This window comes from Mobula birostris, chromosome 24, assembly GCF_030028105.1.
Source record: "Mobula birostris isolate sMobBir1 chromosome 24, sMobBir1.hap1, whole genome shotgun sequence".
Lineage (NCBI taxonomy): Eukaryota > Metazoa > Chordata > Chondrichthyes > Myliobatiformes > Myliobatidae > Mobula > Mobula birostris.
Genome location: NC_092393.1, coordinates 5,353,544 through 5,368,243, shown reverse-complemented (window position 1 = coordinate 5,368,243; position 14,700 = coordinate 5,353,544). Strand labels below are relative to the sequence as shown.

Below are 14,700 nucleotides of genomic sequence, written 5' to 3'. Positions count from 1 at the left end.
AAGGCCCTGAAGTCCTCAGCTTTGCGTTTTTCAGCAGCCGGGGAGAGGTCGAAGGCGCTCAGCAGAGGATGGTGCTCAGGAGGCTGTATCGGGGAGGCTGGTCGGAAGCTCAGAGTTTTCGGACGGTGGACTCAGTGTCGGCTGCTTCCAAGGCATCGGCAAGTTGACGGTGCCGGGAGGTTTATGGCAGGGAGTTTCTCCCCTTTGCCGTCTGCTAGCGGGGACTCGGAGTCGATCGACTCGGGACTTTGAGACTATTTTTTTTACTGTGCCTGTGGACTGTTCTTTATCAAATTATGGTATTGCTTTGCACTGCTGTAACTATATGTTATAATTATGTGGTTTTGTCAGTGTTAGTCTTTGGTCTGTCTTATTTTCTGTGATATCACTATGGAGAAACATTGTATCATTTCTTAATGCATGTATGCATTTCTAAATGACAATAAAAGAGGACTGAGTGTTCTCATAATGTAAAAAAAATTGCATGCTTTGAGATGCTGCTCTATTTTGGCCAAGGCATTTTATTAGTTATATGAAGGGTGACCACAGAAGCCCACTAGAGACAAAAAGATTGATCTGTGCATGAAGCTGGAGGACACACTGAATGTAAGTAAGGTATTTGTGAATAATTTTCATCTGTCTTCACTATGGGTGACAAGCAAGACCCAGTGACGGGTCCTTCTGCCTTTCTGGATGACATTACCAAGCAATGCTACATTGATGTAAAGTTAGTCAGAATCTGAGCAACTCAAGTCCCAATCCTCAAGTCACTTTCTGGTATACTGATTCACACCCATTCAGACCTGAAAGGTTTGCTACATTTATAGCTAAACTTTACTTTGCTCATATTATTATATGGCCCACGTCTGACTCTTCTCTTCCCTAACTTTTCTATCTCCATCTTAGGCCAATAAATGTCACAAGCCCACAGACTCCCCAAGTTTCTGGGTAATATCTCCACCTACAAGGACTGCATTCCATTCTCCCACATTCTATTCCAAAGACGATACTTTTTGGTACTATCACTTCAAGATGTTATCTTTCTCTCTTCGTTACGGGTTCTCCTGGATAAGAGTTGAAATGTTTTGCAATAACATCCGTCCCACCTTCTGCATCACTGCTCTCACTTTCCTCCAACTCACATCCCACACAGCAGGGACAGGATTCTTCAAGGACACTTTCCCCCTCAGCCTTCACGACTGACAGATCCTATAGTGGATCCACCTTCCCTTTCCTGAAAGCACTCTGAAGGCTTCTGTCTCTTCACAGATTCACAATAGGAATCCTTCCAGGCAAGATAGCGGTTGCCACGGGAGAGACCAGGGGCAGATTGGTTGTGGAGGGAGAGCCTATGCTCAGTCCGCAGGCATGTTTCTCAGTGCCGAGACTGAGTGCCACCGTCCGTCCGACACTCTACCCAAAGGCCAGGGGGAGCAGGGAAACGGACGGACCGGAAGGAACTGGCAAGCGGACGGGAAGTGCAACTACAGTACGTCGGGAGAAGGTCCGGCGATGGAGTCCGAATCTGTGACCGGGGAGCTCGACGGCGGCAGTGGGAAGGTAAGCGCCGTGTGCGGCCTGGGGCTGCGGGGAGCCGGGAACCGTGTGGGGCCCGGTGCCGCGGGCGGAAGCAGCGACGCCGCATCATGGACGGTGCCTGAGCACAGACTCTGGTATTGGTGAAAGGGTGGCCGGTCTCCGAGGGAAGCCACCGCCACAGTATAGAGGGATTGGGTTTGCTCTCTTCTGTCTCTGTGGAATATTACGTGCCTGGTGCAGTCAGTGAGGGATCTCCAGTCTGTTCCTGGGAGTGGGGATCTGTCCCTTGAGTTGGGGATAGAGCAGACAGTGTTGTGCTCTCTAGAGTTTACAAGAATGAGGCTTGAATGTTAAAGATTTCGAAAGGCTTAATGAGGTAAATGTGGGGAGATGTTTCCACCCCCAGAGGAGCCTAGAATTAGGGTCATAATGTCAAAAACGAAAGAGTAGATCATTCAGGACGGGATTGGAAGAAATGTATTTACTGGAAAGTAGCTAATATTGGAATTCTGTACTCAAGGGAGCTGTGGAGGCTCGTACTTTGAATGTATTCAGTACAGAGACCAGTAGATTTTTAGGTACAATGGAAACCAATAGATATAATTTTGACACAGAGGGTCACAGTGTGGAAACAGGCCTTTTGGCCCAATTTATCTCTACTGACCAGAAGTATCTTCCTGAGATTTGACCTATGTCCCTCTAAACCTTTCCCATCCATGTTTGTGTTTAAATGCTGCAATTGTACTTCCTCTGGAATCTTGTTCCGTATCCCCATCACCCTCTGTGGAAAAACTTGCCCGCTCAGATTTAAGAACAGTGTGATGGTATGGGAATGGGGGATGGACTGAATGACAAACCTGTTACTATTTCTCATGGTTTTATGGGACTCCCTTTGGACATCTGACTTCTAAAAGTAGTACAGACAGTGGTGTGTGCTGGTAATCAGTCAGGATGAAGATGACGGCTTTTGAATTCTCTTTGGAATAGAAGATAAAGCACTGATCCAGTTAAAGTACTTAAGATATTTAAAGGATAAATTAAATGTTTCCAGTGGTGGGTGGTCCGAATTAACCTGGCACACACAGAACACTGTGGAAAGGTATAGACCAGGGTTGGCAAACCTTTTTGAGAGCATGTGCCAAAATTGTCAATAATGTTCTAAAAAATTAGCTTGCATGCGGTAATAATTTTAAACAATAAATATCATTGGTTAATGAATTAGTAACAATAATTAGGGACTGTTTAAAGGAAAGACATGATTGCTGTTGTTTTTTCATTTATTTTGAAGCCTCAAAACTAGCAGCAATTGGAGTTACCAGAATAAATGTTGTCAAAATATTTAACTGTATTTTTTTGTTGCTGATTCCTCAAGAAATGTGTTGTTTTTGTTCTTGCTTACCTTTGTAACAAAGACATTAGCGGACGGTTTAATAATGCCACTTTATGGAGGAAGAACATTTCCAAACTGCTTTATTATCCATTTTAATAATATCAAATCTTGCACTCACCATCCTTCAAAATCTCTTGTCACTTTCCCTATTATTTAAACACCTTTGTTTCTTTGCTGGTATGTCTGATGTTCTGAAAACTGAAAAAGGTGAACACAATTCAAAATATTTCACTGATAAACTTAAGTAACATGTTTCGCTAATATAAATAAAATGTTCTTTTGCAAAAAAAAATTACACTAAACTGCTTACAATATTTACTGTTATTATCACTGGCGACGCCTACATCCCGTAAGTGAATAAAAAAATGTGGTCTGATTTTTATCTAAGTCACAATAATAGACAAACACCATCTGCCTAAACTAATAACACACAGACAATTGTACTTCTTCTCGTCAATACTGAGTATACCATTTAAACAGTCACAGTCTAAGTTCAAACATTTTGTGAACCTCTGGGGTAATACCTTCCGCAAAAGCTATTTGGAGTCAGATGTTCCAATCGATGAGATGAGATTAGATGTGGATTGTAGAGGTGCCCTGCCCCATAAAGAAGACTAAGTCAGGTTACTGACAGAGCCTGCTCTTCTCAAAGAAGAACGCCATGCCTCAATCAAAACAACTTTCAGAGGACTGTAGAAGAAGAATTGTGAAGATGCATGAAGCCTGAAAAGGCTACAAAAGCATTTCTAAAGACCTGAGTGCTCATCAGTCCACAGTAAGAGAAATTGTCTACAAATGGAGGAAATTCAGTACCGTTGCTACTCTCCCTCGGAGTGGGTGTCCTGCAAAGATCACACCAGGAGCACAACGTGCAATGGTGAAGGAGGTGAAAGAGAACCCAAGGGTAACAGCGAGAGACCTGCAGAAATCTCTAGAACTTGCTAAAGTCTCTGTTCATGTGTCCACTCTTAAAAAAAAACTCTGAACAAGAATGGTATTCATGGAAGGACACCACGGAGGAAACCACTGCTCTCCAAAATAAACATTGCTGCACATTTCAAGTTTGCAAAAGACCACCTGGATGTTCCACAAATTCTCTGGGACAATGTTCTGTGGACAGATGAGACAAAAGTTGAAGTTTTTGGCAGAAATTTACATTGCTATGTTTGGTGGAAAAAGGGCACTGCATACCAACACCGAAACCTCATCCCCAACTGTGAAGCACGGTGGAAGGAGCACCACGGTTTGGGGCTGCTTTGCTGCCTCAGGGACTGGACAGCTTGTAATCGTTAAGGGAACAAAGAATTTAAAACTATCAATACGTTTTACAGAAGAATGTCAGGGTAGCTGTCTGTCACCTGAAGCTTAATAGAAGTTGAATGATGCAACAAGACAATAATCTGAAACATGAGTAACTCAACAGAATGGTTTAAAAAGAAGAAAAATTTGTGTTTTGGAATGGCCAAGTCACAGTCCAGTCCTTAACCCAATTGAGATGCTCTGGCCTGACCCAAAGAGGGCTGTTCATGCAAGGTATCCCAGAAATATTGATGAACTGAGAGAGTCTTGTATGGAGGAATGGTCGACAATGCATCCTCGCTGTTGTGAAAGTCTGATCAGCAGCTACGGGAAACGTTTGTGGAGGTTATTGCTGTTAAAGGAGGTTTGACCAGTTAATAAATACAAGGGTTCACATACTTTTTCCAGCCTAGACTGTGAATGATTAAACAATAAAGACATGAAAAGTACAATTGTTTGTATGTTATTAGTTTAGGCAGATTGTGTTTGTGTATTAATGTGACTTTTATGAGTAACTAATCTAGAGAACCATGTAATTACAAAGGGTTCACAAACTTTTCCTTGCATCTGTACATGGGACGCTGGCCTTTATTTGTTGAGGTATAACATAAAAACATGGATGTTGTGCTAGTGCAGTGTGCAACTCTAATTTGGTTACAGCTTGAGCAATTTATATATTTCTGATCTCTGGAACATAGGAAAGATCTGATTAGATGGGAGAGGATGCAGAATAGATTTATGAGGGTATTACCAGGATGAGAACATTGTTGCTATAAAGAAAGATTAGAGAAACTGGAATTGTTTTCTTTGGAACAGAGCAGTGTGAAGCAATAATTAATTGAAGTGTTTAAACTGAGAAGGGGTTCTGTACAGAGTTCAAAAAAGGATCCAGTTTATCTTTGAAGGTTAAAACTGAGATAGGAAGTTACGTCAAGTAACTTTGCCATCCTACAGTCTTAACCCCTCAAAGGAAAACAAATAGTGGAAAATTAAAGAAGCACTGAAAAACACTTTCTCACTCATTGGGTTCAAAGGACCATATGTACAAGAAGTAGAGGTTGCCCCTGCAACCTCTAGACCGTGCTCTGCCATTCATGATCCACAACTCTGGCATCACCATTTACCCCTCGTTAGCTTACTGCTTCTGTGTGATAGCTTTCCACTTGCCCCTTGTTTATCAGGAACATATGTGCATCCATCATGTATTAAGGAAGAAACTTCTGAAGCCTCATATATTCTGAAAGATGAAATTTCACCTCATGGTGTCCCCAGTTCTAGATTCTCTCACAACACCCTGTAGATGTCCAACCTGTTATGAACCTTTAGCATTTTGTATTTTTATCAAGCTTAGCTTGCCTACTGATTGCTTAGAAGATAATCCATATCCAAGCCAGGTATCATTCTAGTGATCTTCCCTTGTATCTAGGGAGATAGCCCTAGCCCTAGGGAGCTAGGGCTTTACTCTTTGGAGAGAAGGAGGATGAGAGGATACATTAGCAATGATCTTTCAAAAGTCGATAGATCCTGGCATGGTTCTGGAGCACTGGAAGATTGCAAATGTCACTCCGCTATTTAAGAAGGGGGCAAGGAAGCAAAAAGGAAATTATAGACCTGTTAGCTTTACATCGGTGGTTGGGAAGTTGTTGGAGTCGATTGTCAAGGATGAGGTTACAGAGTACCTGGAGGCATATGACAAGATAGGCAGAACTCAGCATGGATTCCTTAAAGGAAAATCCTGCCTGACAAACCTATTACAATTTTTTGAGGAAATTACCAGTAGGCTAGACAAGGGAGATGCAGTGGATGTTGTGTATTTGGATTTTCAGAAGGCCTTTGACAAGGTGCCACACATGAGGCTGCTTAACAAGATAAGAGCCCATGGAATTACAGGAAAGTTACATACATGGATAGAACATTGGCTGATTGGCAGGAAACAGAGAGTGGGAATAAAGGGATCCTATTCTGGTTGGCTGCCGGTTACCAGTGGTGTTCCACAGGGATCAGTGTTGGGGCTGCTTCTTTTTACATTGTACATGAACGATTTGGATTATGGAATAGATGGCTTTGTGGCTAAGTTTGCTGACGATATGAAGATAGGTGGAGGGGCCGGTAGTGCTGAGGAAATGGAGAGTCTGCAGAGAGACTTGCATAGATTGGAAGAATGGGCAGAGAAGTGGCAAATGAAGTACAATGTTGGAAAGTGTATGGTTATGCACTTTGGCAGAAAAAATAAATGGGCAGACTATTATTTAAATGGGGAAAGAATTCAAAGTTCTGAGATGCAACGGGACTTGAGAGTCCTCGTACAGGATTCCCTTAAAGTTAACCTCCAGGTTGAGTCGGTAGTGAAGAAGGCAAATGCAATGTTGGCATTCATTTCTAGAGGAATAGAGTATAGGAGCAGGGATGTGATGTTGAGGCTCTATAAGGCACTGGTGAGACCTCACTTGGAGTACTGTGGGCAGTTTTGGTCTCCTTATTTAAGAAAAGACGTGCTGATGTTGGAGAGGGTACAGAGAAGATTCACTAGAATGATTCCGGGAATGAGAGGGTTAACATATGAGGAACGTTTGTCCGCTCTTGGACTGTATTCCTTGGAGTTTGGAAGAATGAGGGGAGACCTCATAGAAACATTTCGAATGTTAAAAGGCATGGACAGAGTGGATGTGGCAAAGTTGTTTCCCGTGATGGGGGAGTCTAGTACGAGAGGGCATGGGTTGAAGGGCACCCTTTCAGAACAGAAATGCGAAAAAATTTTTTTAGTCAGAGGGTGGTGAATCTATGGAATTTGTTGCCACGGGCAGCAGTGGAGGCCAAGTCATTGGGTGTCTTTAAGGCAGAGATTGATAGGGATCTGAGTAGCCAGGGCATCAAAGGTTATGGTGAGAAGGTGGGGCAGTGGGGCTAAATAAGATAGAATGGATCAGCTCATGATAAAATGGTGGAGCAGACTCGATGGGCGGAATGGCCTACTTCTGCTCCTTTGTCTTATGGTCTTATGATCTTATGATGGAGGTGTACAAGATAATAAGAGGAATAGATAGAGTGGATAGCCAGCGCCTCTTCCCCAGGGCACCACTGCTCAATACAAGAGGACATGGCTTTAAGGTAAGGGGTGGGAAGTTCAAGGGGGATATTAGAGGAAGGTTTTTTTACTCAGAGAGTGGTTGGTGTGTGGAATGCACTGCCTGAGTCAGTGGTGGAGGCAGATACACTAGTGAAGTTTAAGAGACTACTAGACAGGTATATGGAGGAATCTAAGGTGGGGGCTTATATGGGAGTCAGGGTTTGAGGGTCGGCACAACATTGTGGGCCGAAGGGCCTGTACTGTGCTGTACTATTCTATGTTCTATGTATCCTTTCTTAAATAAAGGCACCAAAACTGAAAATAGGTCATCAGAAAAAAGAGAAAATCTGCAGATGCTGGAAATCCAAGCAACACACACAAAATGCTGGAGGAACTCAGCAGGCCAGACAGCATCTATAGAAAAGAGTACAGTTGATGTTCCTCCAGTATTTTGTGTGTTTTGCTGAATTCATCAGATGTTGTCTCAACCATGTTTGATACACAACGTCCCAATTTCTCCATTTAGTTCCTCTGGCAATGAACAGTAACATTGTGATAGATCTCTGTATTGTCTGCAGTACCTACACACTAGCCTTTTGTGAATTGTGTGCCCAGGCACTTGGGTCCCACCCACTTCTTCCCTGAGCTGCACAACTTTTTAGATAATGTTTGTTTGTGTCATTCATCCAGATTGTTTATATAAACTGTAAAAACGCTGATGACCACTCAGTATGTCTCACCAGTAGAAAAAAGACCTATTTATGCCAAGCCAATCGTCTATCCATGCTAACATATTATCTCTTATATCACAGCCTTTTTCTTTACACAGCGTGATAAAACATTTTCTGGAAATCAATGTGGAATATATCCATAGATTCCCATTTATCTGAACACATATTATGACCTCTAATACATTGGTTAAACAAGATTTCCTGAGATAAGATTGATTTTCCCTACTTCCTTGAATTGGAATGTCTTTAATAATAACACACACTTACCAACTGTAGATGTTCAAGAACTGGTCTGTAGCTGCCAACATCCTGTTTATCTTCCTTTTGGAATAAAGGAGTGGCTTTTACTTCTTTGTTCTAATATGGTGGAATCTTGCCTGAATCTAGGAAAATGTGGAATATTTCAGTCAATGCATCATTCATCTCACTTGCCACTTCTTTTATGATCCTACAGTGAAATCCAACAGGACCCACTTAAAATGTCAGTCCACAGCTCTAACAATTTGCTTTCTACTGCTCCCCTGATTATTGTAATTTTCCGAGTTCCTGTCACTTCCACTTCCTCCTTTCCAGTTATGTGTAGGGTGTCACTTGTATCCTTTTGAGGATCTGGTACTGACTGCCTGTAAGAGTGGAGCAGCAGATGCTCTCATCACATCTAAATAGTACTTGGATGTGTACTCAAAGAGCTGTGAGCTGCTGAGCTGAAAGATGGGGTTCCACCAGGAAGTTCCTAGACACTAGGCACTAGAATACTACAGCACAGTATAGGCCTTCCGGCCCTTGATGTTGTGCCAACCCATATATTCCTTAAAAAAAATGTACTAAACCCACACTACCCTGTAACCCTCTATTTTTCTTTCATTCATGTGCCTGTCCAAGAGGCTCTTAAATACCCCTAATGTTTTAGCCTCCACCACCATCCCTGGCAAGTCATTCCAGGCACCCACAACCCTCTGTGTAAAAAAACTTACCCTTGATGTCTCCCCGAAACTTCCCTCCCTTAACTTTGTACATATGCCCTCTGGTGTTTGCTATTCGTGCCCTGGGAAACATGTACTGGCTATCCACCCTATCTATGCCTCTCATAATCTCGTAACCTCTATCAATTCTCCTCTCATCCTTCTATGCTCCAAAGAGAAAAGACCCAGCTCTGTTAACCTTGCCTCATAAGACTTGTTTTCCAATCCAGGGAACATCCTGGTAAATCTCCTCTGCACCTTCTCCATAGCTTCCACATCCTTCCTACAATGTGACCAGAACTGAACACAATACTCTAAGTGTGGTCTCACCAGAGATTTGTAGAGTTGCAACATGACCTCTCTACTCTTGAACTCAGTCCCCCTATTAATGAAGCCTAGCATCCCATGGGCCTTCTTAATTATCCTATCGACCTGTGCAGCGACCTTGAGGGATGTATGGATTTGAACCCCAAGGTCCCTCTGTTCATCCACACTCTTAAGTAACTGACCATTAACCCTGTACTCAGCCTTCTGGTTTGTCCTTCCAAAATGCATCACCTCACACTTATCCGGATTGAACTCCATCTGCCACTTTTCTGCCCAACTCTGCATCCTGTCTATATCCTCTTGTAACCTTCGACAACCTACAGCTCCATCCACAACTTCTCCAATCTTCGTGTCATCAGCAAACTTACTCACCCATCCTTCCGCCTCTTCATCCAGGTCATTTATAAAAATCACAAAGAGCAGGGGTCCCAGGACAGATCCTTGTGGCACTCCACTAGTCAATGACCTCCAGGCAGAATACTTTCCTTCCACTACTCCCCTCTGCTTTCTTCCTTTAAGCCAATTTTTTATCCAAACAGCCAAGGTTCCACTGATCCCATGCCTCATGACTTTCTGGATGAGACTCTCATGGGGGACCTTGTCAAATGCCTTGCTAAAATCCATGTAGACCACATCTACCGCCCTACCCTCATCAATTTCTTTTGTTACCTCTTCAAAAAGCTCAATTAGGCTCGTGAGGCACGACCTTCCCTTCACAAAGCCATATTGACTATCCTTGAGTAGACTGTACTTCTCCAAGTGCTCGTAGATCCTATTCTTAAGAGTCCATTCCAATAGTTTGCAGACCACTGACATAAGACTCATAGGTCTATAGTTCCCAGGATTCTCCCTATTACATTTTTTAAACAGGGGAACGACACTTGCCATTCTCCAATCCTCCGGCACCTCCCCTGCAGCCAAAGAGGAGTCAAAGATCATAGCTACTGCTCCAGCGACCTCTTCTCTCACTTCCCACAGCAACCTGGGGTGTATAGAACACAGAATAGTACAGCACAGTACAGGCCCTTCGGCCCACAATATTTTGCCAACACTCAAACCCTGCCTCCCATAAGCATCCACCTTAAATTCCTCCATATACCTGTCTAGTAGTCTCTTAAACTTCACTAGTGTATCTGCCTCCACCACTGACTCAGGCAGTGCATTCCACGCATCAACCACTCTCTGAGTAAAAAACCTTCCTCTAATATCCCCCTTGAACTTCCCACCCCTTACCTGAAAGCCATGTCCTTTTGTATTGAGCAGTGGTGCCCTGGGGAAGAGGCGCTGGCTGTCCACTCTATCTATTCCTCTTATTATCTTGTACACCTCTATCATGTCTCCTCTCATCCTCCTTCTCTCCAAAGAGTAAAGCCCTAGCTCCCTTAATCTCTGATCATAATGCATACTCTAAACCAGGCAGCATCCTGGTAAATCTCCTCTGTACCCTTTCCAATGCTTCCACATCCTTCCTATAGTGAGGCGACCAGAACTGGACACAGTACTCCAAGTGTGGCCTAACCAGAGTTTTATAGAGCTGCATCATTAAGCCGCGACTCTTAAACTCTATCCCTCGACTTATGAAAGCTAACACTCCATAAGCTTTCCTAACTACCCTATCCACCTGTGAGGCAACTTTCAGGGATCTGTGGACATGTACCCCCAGATCCCTCTGCTCCTCCACACTACCAAGTATCCTGCCATTTACTTTGTACTCTGCCTTGGAGTTTGTCCTTCCAAAGTGTACCATCTCACACTTCTCCGGGTTGAACTCCATCTGCCACTTCTCAGCCCACTTCTGCATTCTATCAATGTCTCTCTGCAATCTTTCACAGTCCTCTACACTATCTACAATACCACCAACCCTTGTGTCATCTGCAAACTTGCCAACCCACCCTTCTACCCCCACATCCAGGTCATTAATAAAAATCACGAAAAGTAGAGGTCCCAGAACAGATCCTTGTGGGACACCACTAGTCAAAATCTCCAATCTGAATGTACTCCCTCCACCACCACCCTCTGCCTTCTGCAGGCAAGCCAATTCTGAATCTACCTGGCCAAACTTCCCTGGATCCCATGCCTTCTGATTTTCTGAATAAGCCTACCATGTGGAACCTTGTCAAATGCCTTACTAAAATCCATATAGATCACATCCACTGCACTATCCTCATCTATATGCCTGGTCATCTCCTCAAAGAACTCTATCAGGCTTGTTAGACACAATCTGCCCTTCACAAAGCCATGCTGACTGTCCCTGATCAGACCATGATTCTCTAAATGCCCAGAGATCCTATCTCTTAGAATCTTTTCCAACAGCTTTCCCACCACAGACGTAAGGCTCACTGGTCTATAGTTACCCGGACTATCCCTACTACCTTTTTTGAATAAGGGGACAATATTCGCCTCCCTCCAATCCTCCCATACCATTCCCGTGGACAACGAGGACATAAAGATCCTAGCCAGAGGCTCAGCAATCTCTTCCCTTACCTCGTGGAGCAGCCTGGGGAATATTCCATCAGGCCCTGGGGACTTATCCGCCCTAATGTATTTTAACAACTCCAACAGCTCCTCTCCCTTAATATCAACATGCTCCAGAACATCAACCTCACTCATATTGTCCTCACCATCATCAAGTTCCCTCTCATTGGTGAATACAGAAGAGAAGTATTCATTGAGGACCTCGCTCACTTCCACAACCTCCAGGCACATCTTCCCACCTTTATCTCTAATCGGTCCTACCTTCACTCCTGTAATCCTTTTTTTCTTCACATAATTGAAGAATGCCTTGGGGTTTTCCTTTACCCTACTCGTCAAGGCCCCCTTCTTGCTCTTCTCAGCCCCTCTTAAGCTCCTTTCTTGCTTCCCTATATTCCTCAATAGACCCATCTGATCCTTGCTTTCTAAACCTCATGTATGCTGCCGTCTTCCACCTGACTAGATTTTCCACCTCACTTGTCACCCATGGTTCCTTCACCCTACCATTCTTTATCTTCCTCACCAGGACAAATTTATCTCTAACATCCTGCAAGAGATCTCTAAACATTGACCACATGTCCATAGTACATTTCCCTGCAAAAACATCATCCCAATTCACACCTGCAAGTTCTAGCCTTATAGCCTCATAATTTGCCCTTCCCCAATTAAAAATTTTCCTGTCCTCTCTGATTCTGTCCTTTTCCATGATAATGCTAAAGTCCAGGGAGCAGTGGTCACTGTCCCCCAGATGCTCACCCACAGAGAGATCTGTGACCTGACCCGGTTCATTACCTAGTACTAGATCTAGTATGGCATTCCCTGTAGTCGGCCTGTCCACATACTGTGACAGGAATCTGTCCTGGACACACTTAACAAACTCTGCCCCATCTAAACCCTTGGAACTAATCAGGTGCCAATCAATATTAGGGAAGTTAAAGTCACCCATGATAACAACCCTGTTATTTTTGCACCTTTCCAAAATCTGCCTCCCAATCTGCTCTTCTGTTTCTCTGCTGCTCCCAGGGGGCCTATAGAATACCCCCAACAGAGTAACTGCTCCCTTCCTGTGCCTGACTTCCACTCAAACTGACTCAAAAGAGGATCCTGCTACATTACCCACCCTTTCTGTAGCTGTAATAGTATCCCTGACCAGTAATGCCACCCCTCCTCCCCTTTTCCCCCCTCTCTATCCCTTATAAAGCACTGAAATCCAGGAATATTGAGAATCCATTCCTGCCCTGGTGCCAGCCAAGTCTCTGTAATGGCCACTACATCATAATTCCACGTATGTATCCAAGCTCTCAGTTCTTCACCTTTGTTCCTGATGCTTCTTGCATTGAGGTACACACACTTCAGTCCTTCTACCTTACTATCTTTACACAGTTTATTCTGCTTCTCTTTTCTCAAAGCCTCTCTATATGTTAGATCTGGCTTTACCCCATGCACTTCTTTCACTGCTCTATCGCTCTGGGTCCCATCCCCCTTGCAAATTAGTTTAAACCCTCCCGAACCATGCTAGCAAACCTACCTGCAAGGATATTGCTCCCCCTCGAGTTCAGGTGCCACCTGTCCAATCTGTACAGGTCCCACCTACCCCAGAAGAGATCCCAATGATCCAAAAATCTAAAACCCTGCTCCCTGCACCAACTCCTCAGCCACGCATTCAACTGCCATCTCCTCCAATTCTTACCATCACTGTCACGTAGCACTGGCAGCAATCCTGAGAACGCCACCCTTGAGGTCCTGTTCTTCAGCCTTCTGCCTCGTTCCCGAAACTCACACTTCAGGACCTCATCCCTCTTCCTGCCTATGTCGTTGGTCCCAACATGTATCACGACTTCTGGTTGCTTTCCCTCTCATACCAGGATGTCGTGCACAAGGTCAGAGACATTCCGGACCCTGGCACCCGGGAGGCAACAAACCATGTGGGTGTCCTTCTCATGTCCACAGTATCTCCTGTCTGCTCCCCTGACTATAGAGTCTCCAATGACGACAGCTCTCCTCTTCTCCATCCCACGCTTCTGCACCACCGGGTCAGACTCAGTGCCAGAGGCCCTGCCACCGTGGCTCACACCTGGTCGGTCGTCCCCGCCAACAGTATCCAGGACGGTAAACTTTTTATTCAGGTGCTCTGCACTATCTGTCTGCTCACCTTCGCTTTCCCTCCTCTGACTGTCACCCAACGACCTGCTTCCGACAGCCTAGGTGTGACTACCTCCCTGTAGCTCTCATCTATGACTGCCTCATTCTCCCTTATGAGTCGAAGGTCATCCAGTTGCTGCTCCAGATTCCTTACACGGTCTTCCAGATCGCCCAGCCATATGCACTTCTGGCAGATGTGACTGTGCGGGAGAGGGGCGTTCCCTCAAGACTGCCACATCTCACATGAGAGGCACATCACCGTCTCAGGAGGCATTGTAAAGACTAACTGCGAGCAAGCTTGTCCTCTGCCTCTTCTCAGCGAAGCCTCTCGAGTCAAAGCCTCAAAGCTGCACTCCTTCACTGGCCGGCCCACTCACTCACTGGCTGCTTTCCACAGCACATCTGGCCCTGCGGACTTATCAATCTTGATGTTTTTAAGAAGATCCAACACTACTTCTTCCGTAATCTCCACGTTGTCCAGCATGCAGGCCTGTTCTATTTCGACCTCACCCTGATCAAGATCCTTTTCACTTGTGAATAGTGAAGCAAAGTATTCATTTAGGACCTCCCCAACCTCCTCCGCCTCGAGGCACATGTTGCCTTCTTTATCCTTTAGTGGCCCCACCTTCATTCTTGTCATTCTTCTGTTCTTCACATACACATAGAACGCCTGGGGGTTCTCCTTAGTCCTACATGCCAAGGCCTTCTCATGCCCCTTTGAGCTCTCCTAAACCGTTTCTTAAGCTCCTTCCTGGCTACCCTATATTTCTC

The 14,700-nt window shown here is 44.5% G+C and overlaps 1 protein-coding gene across 1 annotated transcript in view; it reads left to right on the top strand.

Annotated features, from left to right (window-relative positions):
- Window positions 1-1,452: 1,452 nt before the first annotated feature.
- The window catches only part of ddx41 (DEAD-box helicase 41), a 62,534-nt gene continuing 49,286 nt past the window's right edge, over window positions 1,453-14,700 (top strand). Inside the window, exon 1 of the mRNA XM_072242056.1 lies at window positions 1,453-1,560. Coding sequence (XP_072098157.1) covers window positions 1,513-1,560 — 48 coding nt within the window. The 5' untranslated portion in view covers window positions 1,453-1,512. The remainder of the gene's footprint in view (window positions 1,561-14,700) is intronic.